The following is a 23,837-nucleotide window of genomic DNA, read 5'->3' on the forward strand; positions in this document are numbered from 1 at the left end:
GTTGATAATTACACAGCCATGAAACCAAAGAAATTGCAACTAGGCCAACTAGTCCTACTTAAACAGAAATTATTCGAATATTTATTGTTGATAAAATTAAAACCCAATAGTTTAAAACAGTAATCATGACTAAAAAAGAACTATTGGGATAAAGGGGTAAGAAGAGAGACAAAATTAACACTTGTGTATCAGTTCTTTTCACCATGATAACACTTGTTTATACGAAATAGACCTCGATGACCTCAAAATTCGTAGGGTAAGATCGTGTTGCTGAAACCAAGAAAAAGGGTATAATAAAAGAAAAACAGTAAATATGGGGGACCCCGGGTTTGGTCTATACTCCCTAGACTACCTAGTGGCAGCTTTATCTAAGTAACTTTTCTTGTTTGATCTTCATAACGGCAAAATCTTCACTCACAGCTTGGAAACGGCTGATTTTTTATTTTCTGATCTAGAAAAACATGTTTACTTCATAAAAATTTTAGCTAATATCAATGAATTATTGATTTTAAATCTGATGTTACATTGTATCGATGCTAACTTTAATGATCCATTTCCATCTGTAATCCATTATCAGTTGCAACACTTACACTATAAATTATTAAATGATTAATGTCTTTAGGTGCAGTGGAAAAAAGTCCTTTTCTCATCTCATGTTTAGCAAAAAAAAAAAAAAAAGAATGGCGGAACAGGGTAAACAGGATTGGACCGATCACCGATCATTGGATGTACTTAAAGTTAACCAATTGGGTAAAACCCTTAGGGGAAAGGAATGCAGACGAAGACCAAGGAATGGTAGGTGGGGTGTTAAAGCGAGTGAGTGACAGGAGAAAAGGGTGATTGCAGGCTTTAATGGGAGAACTGGTTGAATTGATGAATGCGTAGGCGACAGGTACATTATTGAAGGAGGGGCCAAAGGGCCCTCATCTGAGAGAAGAAGAAAGGTCAGTGTCTTCGTGCTTCATGTTCATTTTCTCATTTGTCAGCTTTCCATCTACAGTACACTGATATTGCTTTGTAAGCCTCATTTCTTTTTCCTCGTCCTTGGCATTTTATAATAATTTTTCTGCTTGATGTACTATATTTTAGATCACCAAGTTGCCCTTTCCACGCATGATTTCTCCTTACTTTTTTTGCCTCCTGGTACATATTGTTTGTACAGGTTTGGCTTTAGGGTCCAATAATATTGAGGATCAAGAATACAGACGAGATATGCGATAATGCACGTTGCATGCGTCTGTCCATATTATATGTTGTAGGCGAATATGTTTTGAAAACAAAAACAAAGTTTCCTTTGGAGTCTTGCTTTTGATCGAGTTATGTCCATGGCGGACAACTTGAACGTTCTGTTGTCCTAATTCCATATTGTCTCTTTGTTTTGTTATTTGTAGTTTTCTGGCCTGCACAACAAACCAAAACCATGCATCAGGGAAAATAAAAAACTTCACCTCTTTTTCAAAATACCCAATCATAAAATCATGCAAATTAAAAGCCTCTTACTTGACAGGTAGGTGTTGGAAAATTCAGCAACTCGAAAGAAAGAGATGATGATTTTTTTTTAGTTGAGAAAAAAAAATTCGAATTTTATTTTTTAAATAAAAAATTATGCATTAATTAATAAATCTAATACTTCATGCATAATCAAATTTTATATAAAATTTGAAAAGTTTAAACAATTTAATATTTTCGTAAAAAATCACATCAGGGCAAATTTCATGCATGAAATTCTCTTAGACTGTACATGGATCACACTTTCAAACTTCATTTTGATACTTTATGGCTTTTCTTAGGGGTGAATATGGCTTCCTTTTCGTCCCACATGACAAGAAAAATTAACTATCACCTCACCAAAGCAAAGATTCTCGTTAAAGAAAATCACGTCCTTATGTTAAGTGTTTGAGTCATTCCATTGTCTCACTCACTTTTACTTCAAAAAGCTGTAGAAAAAGAATAACCATATTATTTGATTGACAAGGTGGATGTCCCGCTGTAATCTGCCATGGCTAACTGGCACATCGCATCATATCCCAGCATCAAAGTTGATGAACGCTGAGAGTATATCTTTCTTTTATTATATCGTTTGATAAGTGCTTTTTAAATCTCCTTACGAAGAAAAGGAATTCCTCGAAAGCCATGTTAAACGAGGTTGCTGCAATATTTGGTTTAAACATGGTGGAAGAATGATTTGCAGATTGCATGTGAAGTCTTCCGTTTCCATTCCAAAAGTCAAGGGCGGTGCCTTAAATTTGAAGCATGCAGCATTGAGTAATAGCGTATTTATTACGATGAGACAATGCTGTCAAACTGTTGGCTTCCACATGATGATATCTATCTTGGAACGAGCTGTTTTTTAAATTAACTAGCATTATCATTTATAATTATGAATTATTATTTAACATTTTAATCACATAATATCTCATATATAAAATATTAATGCGTTATAATATATGATAAATTAATATATTGATGTTATTTTGTATGTCAGTTTCACGTGAATGATAAGTGATTACTAATAATTAATCACTATTAATTACAAAATTTATTTACAGAAAATAAAAATGTTAAAATTTGTTTAAATGTCAAAAAGAAAATAAATTATTTAATAATTTAAGGAATTTTTTCATTTGTGTACGGAAGAGCTATGATTAGGGTGAGGCGGACATGTGGTTCGATTGAGGATTCCTATGTCGGAAACCAAATGAATCAACAAAAAGGAAAAGATAAATGTTTGATTATTGTTTCCAACTCACGAGGCAAAGCATGTGAATGAATGATGATATGCTTCTCGAAATTTTCAAGTTGTATGATTTAATCCCACCAACGATCATCCATTCTATAATTCAATATCAATAATCATTGCATATCCAAAGCTCTCTCTTTTCAAAAACTTATTAATTTTCATTTAATTTTGTGACTTGGAAAAATAAAACATTTAGTACAACTTGTATGGCATGCAGTCCTTTAATTATTACACACACTTGAAAAATTTTGAGAAAAGGAATACAAAGGCGTTAGAGAACGAATAATTCAATTAAAACCCAGTTTAAATATAAAAAGATTTTTTTTTTGAAAATCTTTACAAATTTTAATTCCAAAAATAAAAATTAAATAATGAAAAAACAATGAAGGAGGCCACTCTCTTTTGGATCTTGAAACTAGGGATGGCATATGTATGTTGTTGGTGTGGGCTAGGTTTACCATTTTGGACCCAATCCACTGATTCTAAGAGGATGAAACATAAGTAGTAATTTCATAATGTTACAATATAAATGTTGAATAAAGTCTCTATATATATATATATATTTCATAATTCGCAATGAAAACAAGCTTTAATACTCTTAAAGGAACATAATAACACTTAAAAACTTAAAAATTCATCTCAATTATCTCATTTGCGGATCTCGAAGAAAAAAAATGAAGAATAGAATTTATACTTTATAGATGGAAGAAAGTTACCTTTTCCCTTTTCCTGTTATGTAAAGCTATTCTTGATGCTTTATGTATATGTTTCTTCCTTGAGCTAAAACTAATTGAGAGTATCTCACAGTATTCACCCATTAATCTCTTTATGTTTATATCAAGTATTCATCTGGTTGAGTCTAAATAATTCACGAATATTCGTAGGCTTTTAGTAATAAATCGAGATTCCAGTGAGACTTATTGAAAGCCCAACTTGAAGACAAAGGGCTTGGGCCTCTATTGTGAAGGCCATGAGTGCACCCCATACTTCACCTATTTGGATAAGAAATTTTGTTTCTTGGGCTTTAGATTAACTTTTGCTCATTCATTATTAGGGCCTTTTGCAGCCTAAATATTTTTATTTCAAAGAAAACCAACGGGTTACAGCCATATTATTAGCCACGTGTGCAGCAAAGAGTGGTCTGTCCCATTTCTCTCGTGTTTTCAGCTAGAAGCCCGTCACTTTTTACTTTACTAACTAATCTTAAGCTGCACCGGGGCTCGAAAAATTGAGCTCATGGTCTTGGATCCATAAAACGTCCGCAAAACGTCATCGTTAAGTGCTCCTGTCCTTTATTTCCCCGCCACACGAAGTTCACTCTTCCCTCCCAATTTCCGTTTGGTTATCGAGAAAGTTTTCCAGAACAAGAGAAAAAGGCCAAAAACCAGTCGCCATATTCTTCGAAAGGATCTTCAAAATAAAACGTGCGGCAAATTAAGCTTTAAAAAGGAATTTCGTATGTTTTCATTTATTTTATTTGAAAGTAGAGCTTAGCAAGTGTTTAATTGCATTTTTGATTCAGGCCATTACTGGAAAGATGAAAATGGTTGTTTCGTCAGTTCGGATATTCAATAGTCTAAAGCCGCCAAGTGCTTCTCTTACAGCTTACTCGACAGTACATTCTAGGTCTCCGAGCTCACTGGATTGCAACTTCTGTCGGTTGAAGGGAGGTTTTGTTTCTTCTAGCATTTCCGGATCGTGTCAACTTCGAGCCATAGTCAGAGATAAAGGAAAGAGAACAGAGGATCATCCACTCGTTGGTGATTCGACAGATAAAGTTGACGAGAATCAGGTAAAAACACATTTTGCATTTCATAAAATTTTCTATTTATTACTGTTTTAACAAGAACTAACTGGGAATCTAAAACTAAAGGGCTCTTGTTTTGGTAGGTTATGGAACCAGAGCGTGATTTTGCTGGCACATCTTATGTCCCTGTATATGTTATGCTTCCAGTAAGTTTCAAAATTAGTTTATGAAGGGTTTTCTCTTTTTTAATGTTTCCTAGTGAAGAATAACTAGTTTATTCTTTGTGTTTTTAATGTGGGGGATGGCAGCTGGATGTTATAGACATGAAATGTGAGTTGGTTGACCCAGAGGGTCTTCTGGATCAGTTAAGGATTTTGAGGTCTGTTAATGTTGATGGTGTTATGGTTGATTGCTGGTGGGGAATAGTTGAGGCGCACACTTCTCAATTGTATAATTGGAGTGGCTACAAGAGGCTTTTTCAGATTGTGCGAGATCTTGGGCTTAAGTTACAGGTGATTTGTAGTATATAAATTAGTGTTTTCTATGTTTGTTTTAACAATAACTATTCATTCTCTGGGTGCCATTTCTTCTTTTCCACTTTTGTTCTTGGTATATACATGTAGTTAGAACAAGATTAGTTACTATTTAGACCATTGTTATCATTAAACTGTCAGCTTGTGATGACTTTAATTGATCGTGACACATGTTCTAACCATCGGTAGTCTATGCAAGATGGAAAACTGAGATGAGATGGTTTATTCTTTGGTGTTTATCTATGAATGTTATGCTTTTGTTTGATTAAAGTTGCTCTCATATCATATATGGGAAAATAATTTTTGTGTTTGACAACAACATAGAAATCAATATATCATTTAATCGGGATTATTTTCCCTTTTCTTTTGAAATTCCATGCTGGATAATGTTTCCCATTTCTTAATCTAAAATGGCAACAGGTTGTAATGTCATTTCATGAATGCGGAGGCAATATTGGAGACAATGTACATATTCCACTCCCTCAGTGGATAAGAGAAATCGGGGAGAGCAACCCTGACATATATTTTACAGATAGAGAAGGAAAGCGGAATCCTGAATGCCTCACATGGGGAATTGATAAGGAGCGGGTTTTAAAGGGCCGAACTGCTGTTGAGGTATTACAGTTGATTATGATTATTGAGCTATAATTTTTTTTTGCTCAGACTATTGAGCTATACTTTATATTCATGCTTTGCTTTTGACAAAATCTTCCATACCCTCTTTTTAAGTTTCTTTCTTTTGCTGCATGTTTAAGTGCAGGTTTACTTTGACTACATGAGGAGCTTTCGTGTAGAATTTGATGAGTTCTTTGTAGATGGAGTCATATCTGAAATTGAAGTTGGACTGGGTCCTTGTGGGGAGCTACGCTATCCTTCTTATCCTGCGAAGCATGGTTGGAGATATCCTGGTATTGGTGAATTTCAGGTGCATTTCAAATGACTATGTATCGGTGAAATTTTTTTTATTCCCAAAAAAAAAAAAGTTATGATTAAGCATTGATTGTAGTTTTGATATGTGATATATTCTTATCTTCCAAGCATTAATGCAACCTGTTTCAGTTCAGTGTTATGATAAATATTTGATGAAGAGTCTAAGCAAAGCAGCAGAAATTAGGGGGCACTCTTTCTGGGCCAGAGGACCAGATAATGCTGGTTCTTATAATTCCACACCTCATGAGACTGGATTCTTTCGTGATGGAGGTGACTATGACAGCTACTATGGCAGGTTCTTTCTTAATTGGTATTCTCAAGTTTTGGTTGATCATGGTGATCGTGTGCTTGCTCTGGCCAATTTAGCCTTTGAAGGCACTTGCATTGCTGCAAAGGTCAGTGCTGCAGCAATTTCTCTTCTTTGGAGCTGATTCGAATGTCATGTTTTGAAATAAAAGTACGAGCAAACTCTTCATGACCTTTTGTTCTTAGAATCTTGGCTCCGCTTTGATTTTAATTTCCAGCTATCAGGTATTCATTGGTGGTATAAAACAGCTAGCCATGCTGCTGAGCTAACTGCTGGGTTTTACAATCCTTCAAATCGTGATGGCTATGCTCCAATTGCAGCAATGTTGAAAAAGCATGGGGTTGCATTAAACTTCACCTGTGTTGAATTGCGCACCTTGGATCAGCATGAGGACTTCCCAGAGGCACTGGCAGACCCTGAGGGATTAGTTTGGCAGGTACTAGCAGTTTTTCATTCTGTTTTTCAACTTTGGTGGGTATAGAATTTTACTATAATATATGTGTTCTAGAGAAAAAATGGGCTTATCTATTATCTTGGATGTCAAAAGTGGAGTGAGAAAACATGAATTAGAGTGGTTTTGGCTTTTGACCAAACTCCTATATTCAGTTGAGTACAATAATGTTTGGATCAGGGCCATTCAGTTGGTTATCATATGTGTGGATGTTAGCTGAGTCTGAAGTCATAGTATTGCAGTATGGCTTGGTTGTCCTAGCAAACCACATCTAATTTTTCTACCATCTTGCTAACTGCCAGGTGCTGAATGCTGCATGGGATGTTTCCATACTGGTTGCCAGTGAGAATGCTCTTCCATGTTATGACAGAGAAGGCTATAATAAGATATTAGAAAATGCCAAGCCACGGAATGACCCAGATGGCCGCCATTTATCTGCCTTTACCTATCTCAGACTCAACCCAGTTCTGATGGAGACACACAACTTTGCAGAGTTCGAAAGATTTGTCACAAGGATGCATGGTACAGTATTACCTTCATTTTTCTCATTTTGTTCCTCCTTGTTGAAAAAAGAGTTGACCCTCCAAAGCATAGTTGATGCAACTTGATGCAAGGCACTTTTATAACTAGGTTTGGAGCGTGCATTGGCTCTACAAGTGTATAAACTACTTACTTTGTAGCAATAACTTGAAACTTATGAGTTATGCTATCTCCATTGCAGGGGAAGCAGTCCCAGATCTCCAATCGTTTCCGAATGAAAAGCCTGCAAAACCCGAGGGGAAGGATGGACAGGTTGATGCTTAGGAGAAAGATACATGATGTAAACTTTGTAGACGTTTTTACACAAATAATTCAGGTTCCGTTGGTCCCTCGAGTGACCAAGAGCAATGCATACGAGAAAATTCAAATTTTGAGAATGTTTTCTTCAGGGTGCTGGACATTTGGCACCCCAAACAGGGAGAACTTGTTTCATTTCAGAAAACTTCCAAGTCTCATGTTGTCTAATTCATTGTTATAGATCTTAAAAATGTGTAGGACTTTTTCCAAATTCTGTAAATAGATGCTGGTATAATTGAGCAGTTGGGTTGGGTCATTTTGGAACAAAAAAATTTGGATAATTTTTGGATTCCGATCATTTCATTTTGAATCACTTTAAATTTGAATATTGAAGTTTAGATTTCAAGTTATTCATATTTGAATTATTTCAAGTTTAAGTTGTTGAATTTCTTAAATCTAAATTGAATTAGATTTGGATGAATTATTTCAGATTTAGATAATTTCGAGATAAGTTTTTAAGTTGTTTATGTTTAGATTAATTTACGTTTTAATTATTTTAAATTCAAATCATTTCGATTTTAAGTTAGTTTGACTTTTGGTTTTTTTTTTTCCGGATTGTGCAAGGCAAGTTGACATTTTTTAGTTAAATCGAATTAGATTGGATTTAAATAGTCGGATATAAAGTTTAAATTATTATTTTTTTTAAATCAAATTATGTTGAAATTGACTATGTTTATTCAAGTTTCATATGACTTGTTATAAAATTTTCAAGTAATTTACATTTCTATCAATTCAAGTTTAGAATATTTCAATGCTTGAAGTGGAGACACTTTAAATTCGGATTTAATGAATTAAGTTATTAATTTATTTGAAATTCAAATAAATTAAAGGAGTTTTGGAATTTGAATGAATTTCGCCATCTCCGCATACTAGTAAATTTTGTCATCTATGCAAGGTGCAAGTAATTTAAATATATATACTAAACTAAAAAAAAATATTTCTAAAATATGGGAAATATTCTCTTTTTGGCGACAGTAAATAAAACGGATTTTATAATCGACTTTAGCACGAATCGCAGGTCACATGATATATCCACCTAAAGAGAGACACACCCATATCTCGTGTCCGGTCCGGTCCCTCAAACAAAGCCCACGGCACTTGTGACACGTGTTTCCCTCACACTTCCGTAGACTCCGCTTAATACACTATCCCACACACGCCCCATTCGTGCCAAGCCCTAAATTCCACACACATACACGCTCGCCCATCCCACACACGCGTGAAACCCTAACCCTCACGCGCTCACCCCTCTCTGTCACGCGCTCACCCCTCCCTCGCCGGAAATAGCCCCATTCTCGGCCCTTCTTCCTCGCTTATTCTATCTTAGCAGCTTCGGAGAATAGCCGTCGTACTATGCCGGAGATACCCTCCGGTCGCCGGGAAAATGGATCTGTTCGCATAGAGCGGTCGGTTGGAGTCGGGAAAGTGGAATTTGAAGAGGAGATGAAGGATTGCAGATATTTCGAAGCTTCATTTCTAGGAAATTGAAAAATTCGCGTGAGAAGTACGCGAGAAATTGAGACGCTTCTTTCAAGGTAATCTTCTTTCCAAATTTTGCCTGGCCTTCTTTGTTTTTGCTGAAATATTCTCCAATTTTTTTTGCAAAACTTGTTATTTGAAGTTCTAGAGAGAATTTTCTTTTTCTTTTTGTCTGTGTAGAATTTACCGCGGAGAATTCAGTTAAGTACTTAAGTTTCTTCTTTTGGTTGCTGAGAAAGCGTTGGAGAAGGGAAAGAAGAAGAAAAATAATAAAATTTTGACTCTTTTTTGGTATTTTGTTGTCTTAATTTTCAAGAACAAAAAATTAAAATCCAAATAAGACAAAGAGTTTCCTAACCGACAATTTATTGGGGTTTTTGATATTTCTGAGGCTTAAGATAGAAGCTTACTTGGTGCCTTATAATAATTTTTGTTATTATTTGGACATTGTCTGCAAGAAAAACTGTAAAATTGGAACTATATCTAAATGGGGAGTCCTTCCTTCCCCCTTTGTGTAATTAATATGAATTGAAGTTATGATTGTTACCAGGATAATCAGAAATCGCGGTGGGGCAGCAATTTGTGGATGTTTGCTGCAGTATAAGAGAAATCTATGTCATAAGAGAAATGGTTATAACATTTTATAGTCCAGAAGTTAGAATCCTAAGGTAATCTTGGAGTTAGAGGTCCAGGATTAGAGTGGGAAGTTATGGCAACAGATATGCAGAAATTGATAGGAGCTAGTGAGGAAGATGATGAAGAGGAAATGGAAATGGATGTAAAAGAAGAGGATGATGAGGATGAGGAGAATGGCGAGAAGCATATTGCTGCACAGATGATGATGGGTGTTGATGGAGTGATGCAAAGTACAAGTAGTAGTGGTCAGTTTCAGCATCACCAGCAACTTCAAGAGCAAGTCAGCACCCCAGGGGGAGGAGGAGCTCGGAGGTCTCGACCACTAGAAGAAAAGGAGCGAACGAAGCTAAGAGAGCGGCATAGGAGAGCAATAACGGCAAGGATCTTGGCAGGGCTGCGGAGGCATGGGAACTATAACCTGAGGGTTAGAGCTGATATCAATGATGTGATTGCAGCTTTGGCTAGGGAAGCTGGCTGGGTTGTTCTTCCAGATGGAACCACTTTTCCATCAAGATCTCAGGTACTAGCTTTTTGAATGCATCAGTTTTTTCTTCTTAAATTGTGCAATTATTTTGTTCAATATCAACTGCAAGGTACAACATTGAAAATGTAACATTCTCAACAGGACTATAGATTGTTTCATTGTTTAACGTACTACCTAATCTTGGATTATATATACATATTACTCTTTGTCCTGCACAATATTGATGGTAAGGCTTAGAACCATGCATCACGCATTTGATTGCACTGCTCTTTAATGCTCCTTTGATCTTCACTTCAGATGAATCTATGGAAAATCCAAATGGGAATGTTTTCACTTTGCAGGGTTCAAGGCCTGCTGCTGGCACTTCTGCTGGCATGACGTCATCATCCTCCCAAATGGTGTCACAACCGACTCCACCTACCTCATTGCGGGGAGTCTCTTCTGGCTATCGGACCTCAGTAGACTACAATGCTTGTCGAATGAAGGGTGTTTTCATGCCTACTCCTTCACCTTATGATCTATCCTCAAGTGCCCGTTCTCAAAGTTCAGGCATGGTTGGAGATGGTGGAGAACAAACGGAAAGTCTTCCACTTATTGCTGGTTCCATGGAAGCAGTTAACAACAAACAGGTTTGACAGAGTTATGTGCAGGTCACATTTTCTTGGATGGTTCTTGTGACATTTGTTTACTCTTCTCATCTACAAACCTTATAGGTTATTGATTTACCCCCTAAGCTACCAGAACATGATTTTGCTGGCACTCCATATGTTCCAGTTTATGTGATGCTACCAGTGAGTTTTCTAATTCAAAATTCTCGCTCTATATTTACATTGGCTTATTAGTTATTCTTCAACACTTCATATTTGGTCCTTTTGTCAAATGGGCATTCATAACTTTTTGCAACATCACAGATTTGATGCTTTAGTGTTTCTTAAAGCTAACTACATGCAAGATGTGACAACTTTTTAAGATACTTTCCTAGTTTCAGTATAATGATTCACTCTAATTGTGGCAGTTGGGTATCATCAACATGAAGTGTGAGCTCATTGATCCAGACGGTCTGCTAAAGCAGCTAAGAGCATTGAAATCAATCAATGTAGATGGGGTTATGGTTGACTGCTGGTGGGGAATAGTGGAAGCACATGCTCCCCTGGAGTATAACTGGAATGGTTACCGAAGACTCTTTCAGATGGTTCGTGAGCTTAAGCTTAAGATACAGGTGAGTTTTAAATGAGTTCTGTACATGGTTGAATGCTTTCTAATTGCTTGAGGTAGTATGCAATATTTATATCTGAAGTCTGATATGGTAAAGACCTCCATTATCTCCTACCTTTGATTTTATTTTCATTTGATTTATTTGTTCATATGAGCATAGGTCGTTGTTACTCACCCTCATGTGCCTCATCCCCCAAGAGCACTATAAGTTAATTCAAGCTGAAAGTAGTCAAAAGCCATGTTACCTTAATTGGTGGCCATGTTCATCAGTGGTATGTCTTAGGAGGGTAGGCTGCATTTAGGAATTGTGCTTCATAACTCCCTAGAGCTTGAGTCAAGCTTTCAAATATTGGAAGGAAATTTGAAATTTCCACCAGTTACTAACTTTAGAAGAGAAAGAAACAATCTGAACATTTACAACTTAATTTAGAAAGTAACCCAGACAATTTAGACTGCCATGAGTAGTTAAAGTTTCTTTTCTTTTGTATCTGAAGCTTGTTTTTAGATGTGAAGAAGGTTATGATGTGTTATTTCTTTTCTTCACTTTTTGGATGTAATCCTTCTAAAGATTTGTTCCAAGTGTGACAGTTATCTAATTGATGGATCAGGTTGTGATGTCGTTTCATGAATGTGGTGGCAATGTTGGTGATGATGTTTGTATTCCTCTTCCCCATTGGGTTGCAGAAATTGGTAGAAGTAATCCTGACATGTTTTTCACTGATAGAGAAGGAAGAAGAAACCCTGAATGCCTCTCATGGGGGATTGATAAGGAACGAGTTCTAAGGGGCCGAACTGCTGTTGAGGTATTAGTCTTTGATATAATTGTCAGGCATTACTTAGTCTCTAACTTTGTCACAATTGCTATTGATGCTATTGTGTACGTCATACAAATTCCAGGCTTTACTGTATTACATTCTGCCTTCTTCATTTATTGTGAATCATTAAATTTTATTTGCTAACAACTGAAGCTAGTTCCATGCATAAGTTCTGTCAATATAACTGGCAATGGATCTAACTTTGGATCTTATTTATGTAAAAATCACCATTGCTACAAAACAAAGTGACTTCAAATTTGCTATTTTGTGGAATTTACTTTTGAGGGATATTTAAACAGATTTGTTATGCTAACTTGATTTGCTCTTTCCATCCTTCAATGTCAAGCTAGTATTTTTGTTAAGGGTAGATTTTTTGATGTTTTAACTTTTTGTTGGTGAACATAGGTATACTTTGACTATATGAGAAGTTTCCGGGTGGAATTTAATGAATTTTTTGAGGATGGTATTATATCCATGGTTGAAGTTGGACTAGGTCCCTGTGGGGAGCTACGGTACCCATCTTGTCCAGTAAAGCATGGATGGAGATATCCTGGGATTGGAGAGTTCCAGGTAATTGTTATTATAATTTGAATACTAATCCTGCATTGTTTAAATCTGACACATTCTTACAACATTGGACTGGTTGCTTATTTAACGCATTGGGATACACAGCGATTTGATATGAAGTTGCTGCTACAAGAACAGTGATTTGTTCTTTCTGGTGGGAAATTTGAAAGAAATTCTGCAATCTAGAACCAGATTCACCAATTTGATTTTTGAACCCTAAATGTGACAACTGATTTTTCAATAACTATTTATATAGATTAATATAATGTTTTGCTGCTATATATATGTTTTGTCACTCAGATGCTTCAATCCCATTTCCACACACCTGGAACCTTGGCCTACATCTTCCCTCTCTCTCTCGCCCCAATTATTTTTACTGCCTAGTAGGAAAGAGACCAATAAATAGGAAATGCCGACTAGCCAGGCCTTCCAGGAGTCTTTCAAAAGGGCTATATTAGCATGCTCAGTGTTCTTATCTGTTATGGTTGTGTTAAGATGTGGGTTCCTTGCTGGCAATTCTTTTCAAATTTAGAGCAAGTATTTTCATAATGATTATTAGTATTGCTCTATCGCCAGCCTAGCTAGTTTTAATTCTCTTTGTTTTTGCTCCTGTTTGTCTCTGTACATTGCATGTTTGTGGTTTTCTCACCCACATTGCCAAGAGCATTAAATTTTTGGTTCTCCTCCGGGCATCATATAGATAAGTCTCTCCTTTTGCAGTGTTATGATCAGTACATGTCAAAAAGCCTGAGGAAAGCAGCAGAATTGAGGGGACACAGCTTTTGGGCTAGAGGGCCAGATAATGCTGGGTCCTATAATTCCCAGCCAGATGAAACTGGTTTCTTTTGTGATGGTGGAGACTATGATGGTTACTATGGTAGGTTTTTCCTTAATTGGTACTCTCAGGTATTAGTCGATCACGGAGACAGGGTACTCTCTCTGGCAAAGTTAGCTTTCGAAGGCACTTGCATTGCAGCAAAGGTGAGTCACCTGAATAGATATATCTTATATTGGATTGAATTTTTTTGTTAGTACCCCCTAATATTGATATTATTATTCATTGTTTAGCCTGATAGCAGTCTTATTTTTCTTCAACCCCTTCAACTCTGGTCCTTGTTTAAGAGTGTTGTCCTTTTCCATCCTTAAACTCCCTAAATCCTGGTGAATTCAGAAATATGCCCAGGTCCAAGTCTTGTTTCATGTCTTAATGTTTTGAACATGCTATTATAAGAGTTCATTCTTCAACATGGATGCTTAAAGTAATTATAGGCAATTGAAGATTGTAAATTGTTATGATATTTTTATTCAAGTTTGATTCTAATATGTAGCATTTGATCTATCAAATTACATAAGAAAAAAACTAAATTGTTTTATAACATGCTTTTACATGTTCTATTTTTGCTCCCTATGTACTCATTTTGACAAGATCTTTCTAATCTGCAAATGAAGAGTTCCTCTTGCCCTCCCCCCTTCTTTCTCTTCCTATCCTTTTTGTTGCTTGTTCCACCATAATTTGTTTAGAGGTTTCCTCCTGCAGTTAAGTTCATTTGAATACAAATTTTGGTACCTTTTCTAAACTAATTTTAAAAGTTGTTTTTACAAGCTACGGAGTATTCGCTTTGTTTTTTGCCATGTTTAATTGCTGAGCAGCTGCCAGGTATTCAATGGTGGTATAAAACAGCTAGTCATGCTGCTGAATTAACTGCTGGATTCTACAATCCCTGCAATCGTGATGGCTATTCTGCAATAGCAGCAATGCTGCATAAGCATGGAGCTACTTTAAACTTTGCATGTCCTGAACTGCATTTGTTAGAGCAGCATGAGGACTTGCGGGAAGCATTGGCAGATCCTCAGGGTTTAGTCTGGCAGGTGAGGTTTTGAGAGCTCCTGATGAGCCTTAACAGTTACTTGCTATTAGTTTTCCTTTCTCCCAGAGGAACACTTTTTCTTTGGAAAAACCTGGCAAATTGGAGAACCATTGGCAATATGTGACTGTAAATTCAATGGTGCTGATTCCATATTCAAAGCCAGAAGCTTAGTAATTGTCTGTTTCAGGTGCTGAATGCTGCATGGGATGTTTGCATTCCAGTAGCAAGTGAGAATGCTCTGCTTTGCCATGATAGGATGGGCTATAACAAGATATTGGACAATCTCAAACTTGTAAATGATCCAGATGGAAGACATTTTGCATCTTTTACTTACCTTAGGCTCAGTCCACTTCTCATGGAGAGACAGAATTTCATGGAATTTGAACGGTTTGTCAAACGAATGCATGGTAAGTTATTATAATCTTTCTCTTCTAGGCATTTTTTACTATTTATTTATCTATGGATGGGGACCTGGGGTAGAGGGTTTAAAAAAAAAGGACTTTTCAATTGAAGCGAAACAAGGCCAAAAAGGCCAAAAAAACACTGGCAAAACTGAAACTAGAACAAGGAGTGAACTATTATTATCAAAAAAAAAAGAAGAAATTTCAACCTTGAAGCCCAAATGAACAAAATCATATTTGATTTTGCCCCAATTCATATGTTGTATCTCATTGAAGTTGAAAATCTCTCTCTCTAAAATAAAGATCCTAAATGTGGAATAAAATCGAGTTTGGTATGGCTTGGGTTTTCCTAGTTCTGGGAGGTGTAAAGCTTACCCAAGATCAGGGGGTTAACTGGTTTGGTATTTCCTCCCCTAAGTTTTACTTTAGTACTCTTATCTCTTCCTCCCAAAGACAACGTCTATCCTCTCGTCTCTTCATAAGTGTTGAGATTTCTTAGAATTTGTCATATAAAGGATGAGATCAATTTGAACAAAATAATGGCATTGAGTAAACTGATTATTGACTCCTATCTCATCTTCGTTGCAGGGGAAGCAGTTCTAGATCTCCAGGTATAGCAAGGGGTAGGGAAGCTCCTTAAAATCATGTATCATTTCTTTTGCCCCTCAACTAATGTTGAAGGTACATATGTTGCATATCAGGGTAATGTTAGTTTGATTTAACAAACACTTTTGTAAATGGAAATCATGGATAAAAGTGGTGAAGTATTTTTGGACCGCTCCTTGACATGCCTAGCTGTTTTCAACTTAGGTCAGGTAGTTTCATCGATCAATGATCAATTGATTCATGTACCATTTGAATTTGAGGACATTAGCATTTCTTTTGAACGAAAGCTATCGTGACATTTTTCCTTGGAATAGTGGAAAAAATAGATTACCATTGAATCATACCCTTCTTTTCCTTTTTCCTTTGTTACTTAAACCATTGACAACCAAAAAACGAAAAGTAGAAGGAAACAGACTCATCCAATCTACAGCCCTTCCCAGGCAACAAAGAAGCTAAGTCCATTTATGCTCCCACGTATCAGTTCTCACCCATTTATTCTATTTTATTCATATCCAATGTCAGTGTGCCCATTCTCCTGCAGGGCATGAGAGTTGAAATATAAGGTGATAATACTCATGTGGTTGTATGCCAAAAGGTTAGCCCCTCATTTATGTTAACTCATGACCAAAGCCAATGAACATCAAGAAAAAGGGTTGCTCTACTTTGATAAAATTGATTTACTTTTATGTACAAACTTTCTATCATTCTTATAATAATTCCATATTTGGTAATCAAGCAATGAATTGTGGCGTGCATGAAAGAATGCATCTTGCAGGGTTTTTTTTTTAGTTTGGGAAGCGAGGTGGGGTGGGGAATGGGGATGGAGTGAGGTTGAGCATTGTTCTATGAAACAGACTTCTTGAACACCATGTGGCCAGACTCATCTACCTCAAAAAGGCGCTCTACAAATTCATCCCAACTCTCCCTTCTTTTCCTAGATGATAACTCAGTTACCTCCTCACTTGATCTACCAGAAAATTCAGCTTCTTCCATTTCATGGAATGTTCCATATGACAAAGGCGTGTAAGCTTGAGGGATATCCAAAGCAACTGCCCTCCGCATAGCTGCCTTGTGCTCTTCACTGTGTTCTCGAGCAAGAGACTCCTGTCGCTCCATTTTCTGCTTTGCAGGAATCTGCATCATCCCATCTTTCTCCAGCATCAACTGCACTCAACAGAATGTGAACATATTATTTTGTTGTAGTAATGAAATCTTTTCATATTTCAACCACCTAAGGTTTTCCACCTTTAATATTTAGAACAATCATTGAGATAATTATATGCAAACATAACAACTAAACTCACCAAGTACTAGCGGAAGAGAGTGCGTAGCAAATGCAGAATAATGAATTTATATATGATTTTTCCCTATGCATCTTGTTAGCCGCTTCACCTACCATACCATACATATAGATTGGAAAGAAACTAAGGGGTAGATCCCTGGCTCATAAACACAAAAGTTGATGATAGTAGCCAAACTTTCTGTATTGTTTCCTTTCCAGCACCCCAAAAGCCCCTTAAAGCTAATTAGATTCTTAATATCTATAATTTCCAACTGAAAGAAAACAGCAAGTTTAAGATTCAAGCTCTCATGTCTGTGCTAAAACATTTCTTTTTGATTGCTTTAATTGTGACCTTAGATATGCAAGGGTTTACTACCTCAAAGCACAGTCCAAAGGTCAAGAAGCTGTAAACTTACATCAAGGGCTCTTTGGGACTCTCTCTCTATCCAAATAATGGCATGGTCAGAGGTTGCATTGCAGGATAGAACTATATGCTCAAACCTTCCATCAACAGGTACTGCTGTCCTCACCACTGGGGGATATCTTCCTATCCTGCAATCAGGACAAAGGAAATGCAAATGAAGCAATGAAATGGCAAAACATCTCGATTAATCCCAATAAAAATGTGATGATATTTAAGTGATAAGAAAGAGACTTTTGACCACAGCTTGGACTTGTTGGCCTCTTTTACTAAGAACTCCCTTCTTTATTTGTTTTATATCAAGCAGATCCGTGTTACTCATATACCAGCAATAATTATCAAGGAGTTTCACCCCTCTAACAACTGGTGTTGAAAACCAGGCAATTCATCCTCTATTGTTGATTGATTCATAAATTTGTCAAAATAAATGCCATAATACCTGCAGGGCTTTCTTTCTACAATGTGGTACAGGCGACCAGGTGCATACAGCCGCCTTGGATCTTTAAGCATCTTCTCCTCCACTGTGCAAGTGTCCTTCAAGCAAATTAGGCACAACAAACATGGTAAACTGCATATTGAACAGAAGTATAACCAGCCCTGTTATGCAAGCATCAAATCATTCCTAAGACCGAAGAGAGTTTGGCTTTCTGAAATCACATTTTGCAGAAAATATTGGGAAATCCCATATTAAGGAAATTAGTAATGGAAAGGTGACTAAGACATACTGTATTTTACCAGAAGAGTGATTTGAAAACATCTTCCAAAGCGGTGGTTGTTCGAGGTAAAAAATCATCCTGGTTCATTAGAATAGCTCATGTTAGAACACAAGCATACAAGATATTATTAGGCATTATAATATGTTGACCTAACCTAAACCTTCTAACAAATTTAACAAACTGAAGTCAATGAACCAAGTCCATATATACCAATATACTGCAACAAACATAAGTACAAGTTTACAATATAAAAGTATGAAAATTTACCTGAAGCACAACAGAATTGATAACATCCGCATATCTAACGGCCAAATTGAGAGACATACACCTAGCAGGAGCAATGGCATAGCATCTAATCCGCTTCCTCTCCATGAATCCCAATTTGCCACGATTTTTAACTGCAACCATCACCAACAATGCCACCACCCCTGCCCCAAGGGAATGCCCAGCAAATGTCAAAGTGTAACTTGGATTCTTCTCAAGTAATTCCCTTAAAACCTCACACTCGGCATCAAAAACCCATCCTGCGGCCTTCAATAGCCCATTGTGCACATAGCCACCATCAAATTTTGCCTGCCCAAGTTTGTTATCAAGCAAAACAGCATAATCACTTTCCTTTGCTAAATTAAGTCCCCTGACAGCCAAGACGATATCAGCATGATCGTGATCCAAGTAAATCATGTAAGGAGGAGCTCGGCCTTGAGTTTCTTGGTCATTTTTTCTTAAGATAACCCAATCAGGTTCAATGCCATAGCCTCCAGGGGGAGCCCAAAGAGGATTATGAAGATCATCTTCATAAACTGATAAAATTAGACGACAAAGGCGTGGCACTGCCTCAAATTCCTCAGCTGTGGCTAAACCCCAGTGCTCACTTTCATGGCCTGCAGTGTATAGACATTTCTGCCATACCCAACGGGCACAGGCCAAACAGTAGACACATTCAAGGATGGGACAGCAACAGACGATTGACATAGACGCACCTATGAATCAAACATGTTAATAACATGCCACGTACTCCATATCGATGTAAAGATTTGATAATAAGTAATAAATATAAAGCGGGTATTTTTTTGTTTTTATCAAAGGTGGAAATGAAAACTTAAGGTTGGGAAAATCTGGGTTTAGAAAGTTGATCAAGTTTCCAAAAGGAAACATCCATTGATGAAGGCATAATCCAACTAAATTGAAGGTAATTAATGGTCTCTGGAATCTCAAAGGGGCCCAAGTGTCAGCAAAAAGAGTATATACACTGCTGTACTTCAAATTGATATGCTCTCCTAAACAGAAGTTGAAAACGAAATTCCTGATAAGAAGAACAAAAAGGCCAGAAAAGTTTCATATTTTCACTTGAGGGTGTGCAGGAAAAGGGAGCTCAAAAGTGCAGATAATCGTATCTATATAAAACAAAAGGTTTCTTTGCCCAAAAAAAAAAATTGCAAAATTTGAGAATAAAAGAGATAACTTTGAATTACAAAGTGGGAATTCAAGAAGCAAAGAAGATAGAATTTAAGGGGTGCATGTGAAGATTGGAGAAGTTTAGTGGTTGGGTTGTTTTATGACTACAACTACTTTTCTAATAGTGGTTGGATGAGATTTAGCAAAGGAAAAAGGAAGAACAAAGGAACAGCTCAAAGAAGAGATAAAGAGATTAAAAAAAACACAGAAGAAGGTTGAACGACATAGAAAGGAAGAAAGAATTAGGTTGAAAGCCATGGCTGAATTGGCTATAAAGCTTAATTATACCTGCCGGTCAAAACCCCCATTTGCCCCTTTCAGTCTTCGAGTTGGCTTTCGAGAATCTACTCACTGGAATTCTTTGATTCCATTAGCTTCCATGCACATCGCTTTCTCTCCTGCCTTTTTTAGCCATGAAGGGGAACTGGATGGGTCAACCCATTCGGCCCATTTTCATTCTTGGGCTTTCGGGAGTACGGAGATCCTGTCATTCTTAATTTTTTGGGCCAATATGAACCCAATTAGATCGTTTTTCCAACGTTTGATTAACAGGGCCAAGGAACCCGACCCGAATTACAACCTATAAATAGGCATGAAACGCGGAACCCTAGTCATTTTCTCTTGTGCAGTCGGGGAGGTGAGACCGCCCTTCGAAGCTTAAATGAAACTTGAAATCTTTTCAGAATATGCAAAGCTAATTTATGTTATTCTCTTTATCGCAGCTTCGAGGTTTTCTAGGAGGTATTCAGTTGGAGCTGTTTGGTTGGTGAGAAACTAAGCTGAAACTGCTACATTTGTCGTTGATTTGTGTCTTATTCTGTTGGGAAGGTTTTTGTTTTCAATGTAGCTTGTTTGATAGTTGAAGTTTAAAAGTGCGTGTCAATAGCATAAAGTTATCTGTTACTTTCTGGTTTCCGAGAAATTGAGGAAGAAGTCATTTAGGGTTCTGGAATTTTTGAAGGTTTTAGGCTTTGGTTCCCTGGAAATGGTAATCCTTTACGCATTTTCACTGGCTCCAAAACTAAATCTGAAGTTCATCATTCCCAGTCTCTTCTTTCTTTTCTCAGAAACTAATTAGAAACATACTCATGTATGTCTTCAAATCGAATAGTTCTTTCTAAGCAGTTAAGTTGGTTGTAAAGTCTGTTTGAACTGAGGAAAGATGATTGGGACATACTTTTATCATAGTGCTGTATTCAATTTGATGAATTTTAACCATCTGATTTGATCCTTTTTAACCTCATTTGCGTTGTACTATTAATCTTTAGTATGGTTGATCTCATTTTTTTCCCTGAGTAGATAATTTGGATTGTTTTATATTTTCTTAAAAGTATATTTTAGGTTTGTTCGGTTAAAAATGTTCATGTTGGATGGTTAAAATTCATCAAATTGAATTTTTATTGTTTTCATGTTTTATATGTGAAAAAAAAATGCTATGGACTCCCAATCAATTTCTCATGTTGACATGTCATAAAAACCTAAGATTGTTTATTTGTTAGGTCTATATTATCTTGAGTTACTATTTTTTTTTGTCTGGACCCTGGTTTGCTTGTGACTAAGTCTGTAAATTTCTTAAGGGATCTATGTCGATGAAACAGCATGGAAATGATGTTTCCATGCCATTTTGAGGTGTTCTAATTATGTGGTGATACTTTATATTTGTACTAATTACGTATGACATCATTGGTTTTCTACAATTTTGATTTATGATGTTGTGCGTGATGTTTTGAGGGCGATTTTTCTGGCTATTTGGTATTTGTGAATCTGTTGATTTTTGTGATACCCCTTTCATTTTTCATTATTAAAAAATAAACAAATCTTCTCCTTGATCTTTAGATAAATTTGAAACTTATAATAGGCACATGTGTTTTTTTTTAAATTTACTTGTTAGGCAATAGTATTTTAGTTTATCAAGTTCTGCTTGCATTTAATTACAGGGTTGGTTTCTTATGCCATGTCAGCTTGGTGGAAAGGGAGGGTATTGATATAAGTGTAGGATTTTTATCTTGTTGTTTGTATTCCTTTTAGAATACTATGCTGTGCTTTTGAAGATGTATTTTGCCATTTCTTTTTTCCTTTGTTTGGTCTAAGGATTAGGGTGGGTTTGGTGTTTGAGACTGGTTTCCCTGTTTCATGGTGACATGGCATTAATGTCTAGACCTCAATAGTTGAAACTCTTCACTAGTCAATCAATTATTACTAACATGAATTACATTCTATACTTATTCAGTACGTATAAGTGGTTTATAGAATTTTCTTGCCTTTCTTAGACTGATATAAATTCTGACTTGTTTTGTGGGTGATGCTTCTTGCAGGTGATGGCTCCAAAGCAACCTAATACTGGCCTTTTTGTGGGCTTAAACAAAGGACATGTTGTTACCAAAAAGGAATTGGCTCCCCGCCCTTCTGATAGAAAGGGGGTAAGGTTTCCTACTGTTCAAAAGTTATCATGTAGTTGCACTCTCAATTCTGTGGACTTTTTAAAACTTTTTTTTAAGGCATAGAGGAAGGTTCTTATGATGAAGTCATGGCAAGCAGCCTAAGAAGTGGCCTTTTTTTTTTTTTATCTTTCAGACCCTTTAGTATATCTGTATGTTTATATTATTTTTAGAACCTACCTTCATTTTGTCTTGATGATAAGGCTTGCATTGTTGATATATTCTGTATATTGATCTACAATATTTTTTTTCTAGAAAACCAGCAAGAGAGTCCACTTTGTGAAGAGCCTAATTAGGGAGGTTGCCGGTTTTGCTCCTTATGAGAAGAGGATTACTGAACTTCTCAAGGTTGGAAAAGATAAGCGTGCTTTGAAGGTGGCAAAGAGAAAGCTAGGCACTCATAAGAGGGCCAAGAAGAAGCGTGAGGAGATGTCCAGTGTTCTACGCAAGATGAGGTAACAGAGTCTAATGATGACTGAATAATCAATATCATTATTTAATGGCTTTTCTGTTCTGATGAGGTTTTATAGTGCGCTGATGCATTTCTTGTCTATTGCAGGTCAGCTGGAGGTGCAGAGAAGAAGAAGTGAGTTGGATTATGGTCGTCCTTCATAGACAGTTCAACTTTTTGATGTGTCAATTTTTCTTCCGTGTCATGTTTTGAGAGTTTTGACTTGCTTATAGAGCTCAAAATTTTGTAGTATTGCCTCCAAATTTTGAGAATTGTTGTGTTACAGTTGGTTAAAATTGGTTCTATATCAATTTCTTTGAATTTTTTAATCTGCAATTGGTTCACTTGATCATGAGAATATTGACCTGATCTAAAGATGGAAACAATCTGCTGTGATGAATCCTTGAATGGAACTTGAAATGATTCAAGTTTACCATTGAATCTGATTTGCCTTTAAATGCAAAGGATTGTTGAGCAGCGGCAGATGCAGAGGGAGAGGCAGGGCATCCAATCTTACCCTCAGTTTGAGTATGTTACTTGGAACCGTGTGACTGTCCGCAAAGTGATGGCACATGCGATATGATATCACCAAGGTCGTTGCTCTAACCTATTTTGAAGTTTTCAACACGTGAAAATTACGTCTTCAACTCCATTCCGTCTTCGGTATGCAATCTGATTTCGCCATTGAGAACGCAACGTTTGCTTCTAAAGGACTTGGTTCATAATAATTTATATATATACATATATAAATGACTACGTTCACACTGAGATATATAAGAAGAATTGGATTAGCTTCAGTTTTAAAAGCATTAATTAATATTTAATAAAACCGGCGTTTCATTGTTTTTTTTAATAAATACTTTTCTTGTTTTAACTAATATTTCTAGATAACAAATAATAGAAAGGTTTAAATAGTTAAAAAGTTTCTACACTATGATTACTCTTTAAATTAAGATTTTCATTTTATTATATCTAATTAAGATTTTAAAATTTTGAAATATATCTAAACAAGTTTAGTTTGAACAAAAAATTAATCGTAGTCAAATTTAATTATAATTGTTATTTATACTCATGTGATAATTATATTTTTTATTTATATTTACGTGATATATATTTCATGTAATTAGAAAAATTACATAAAAAATAGATCGTAAGCAATTGATAAGAACTTTACTATTGCGATTTTACCTCTCTCATGGTTACTACTATGATTAACCTAACAACCCTTTGACAATTAGAGTGATACTGAATGAAAATTCTTTACATTTTCTGCTTTCTTAAAATCTTCAATAAAATCAAATTACTAAATTTGTTTGGTTAGTAGTTGATAGCAAAAAATTATTTTAAACGTGACATGTGTTTATTACAAAACTTAAAACAGTATTAATAACGATATCTCATAGATATATTCAAGAATGTTTTTTTTTTTCAGTTGATGTATCCTCTAATACCAAACAA

At 36.1% G+C, this 23,837-nt stretch overlaps 4 protein-coding genes across 4 annotated transcripts; 3 read left to right on the forward strand and 1 right to left on the reverse strand.

Moving 5' to 3' along the window:
* Positions 4,083-7,849, forward strand: LOC18614141 (beta-amylase 2, chloroplastic). The gene is made up of 10 exons (XM_018125778.1): positions 4,083-4,164; positions 4,263-4,532; positions 4,631-4,693; positions 4,796-4,999; positions 5,441-5,635; positions 5,781-5,945; positions 6,085-6,345; positions 6,475-6,693; positions 7,011-7,230; positions 7,430-7,849. The coding sequence occupies exons 2-10, from the start codon at positions 4,278-4,280 to the stop codon at positions 7,510-7,512; spliced, it is 1,665 nt and encodes a 554-aa protein (XP_017981267.1). The 5' UTR covers positions 4,083-4,164; positions 4,263-4,277; the 3' UTR covers positions 7,513-7,849.
* Positions 8,513-15,970, forward strand: LOC18614142 (beta-amylase 7). Its single transcript, XM_007051752.2, has 11 exons — positions 8,513-9,080; positions 9,575-10,180; positions 10,486-10,773; positions 10,858-10,935; positions 11,160-11,363; positions 11,968-12,162; positions 12,580-12,744; positions 13,462-13,722; positions 14,392-14,610; positions 14,797-15,016; positions 15,599-15,970. Exons 2-11 carry the CDS (start codon positions 9,734-9,736, stop codon positions 15,625-15,627), a joined length of 2,106 nt encoding a protein of 701 aa, XP_007051814.1. The 5' UTR covers positions 8,513-9,080; positions 9,575-9,733; the 3' UTR covers positions 15,628-15,970.
* Positions 16,257-19,885, reverse strand: LOC18614143. The gene is made up of 6 exons (XM_007051753.2): positions 19,779-19,885; positions 18,303-19,015; positions 18,055-18,113; positions 17,759-17,887; positions 17,315-17,450; positions 16,257-16,780 (listed from the first exon to the last, which is right to left on the reverse strand). Exons 2-6 carry the CDS (start codon positions 19,005-19,007, stop codon positions 16,460-16,462), a joined length of 1,350 nt encoding a protein of 449 aa, XP_007051815.1. The 5' UTR covers positions 19,008-19,015; positions 19,779-19,885; the 3' UTR covers positions 16,257-16,459.
* On the forward strand, positions 20,137-22,731 carry LOC18614144 (60S ribosomal protein L36-3). The gene is made up of 4 exons (XM_018114340.1): positions 20,137-20,256; positions 21,806-21,910; positions 22,184-22,383; positions 22,488-22,731. Exons 1-4 carry the CDS (start codon positions 20,152-20,154, stop codon positions 22,516-22,518), a joined length of 441 nt encoding a protein of 146 aa, XP_017969829.1. The 5' UTR covers positions 20,137-20,151; the 3' UTR covers positions 22,519-22,731.

Source organism: Theobroma cacao, chromosome 1, assembly GCF_000208745.1.
Source record: "Theobroma cacao cultivar B97-61/B2 chromosome 1, Criollo_cocoa_genome_V2, whole genome shotgun sequence".
NCBI classification, from domain to species: Eukaryota; Viridiplantae; Streptophyta; class Magnoliopsida; order Malvales; family Malvaceae; genus Theobroma; species Theobroma cacao.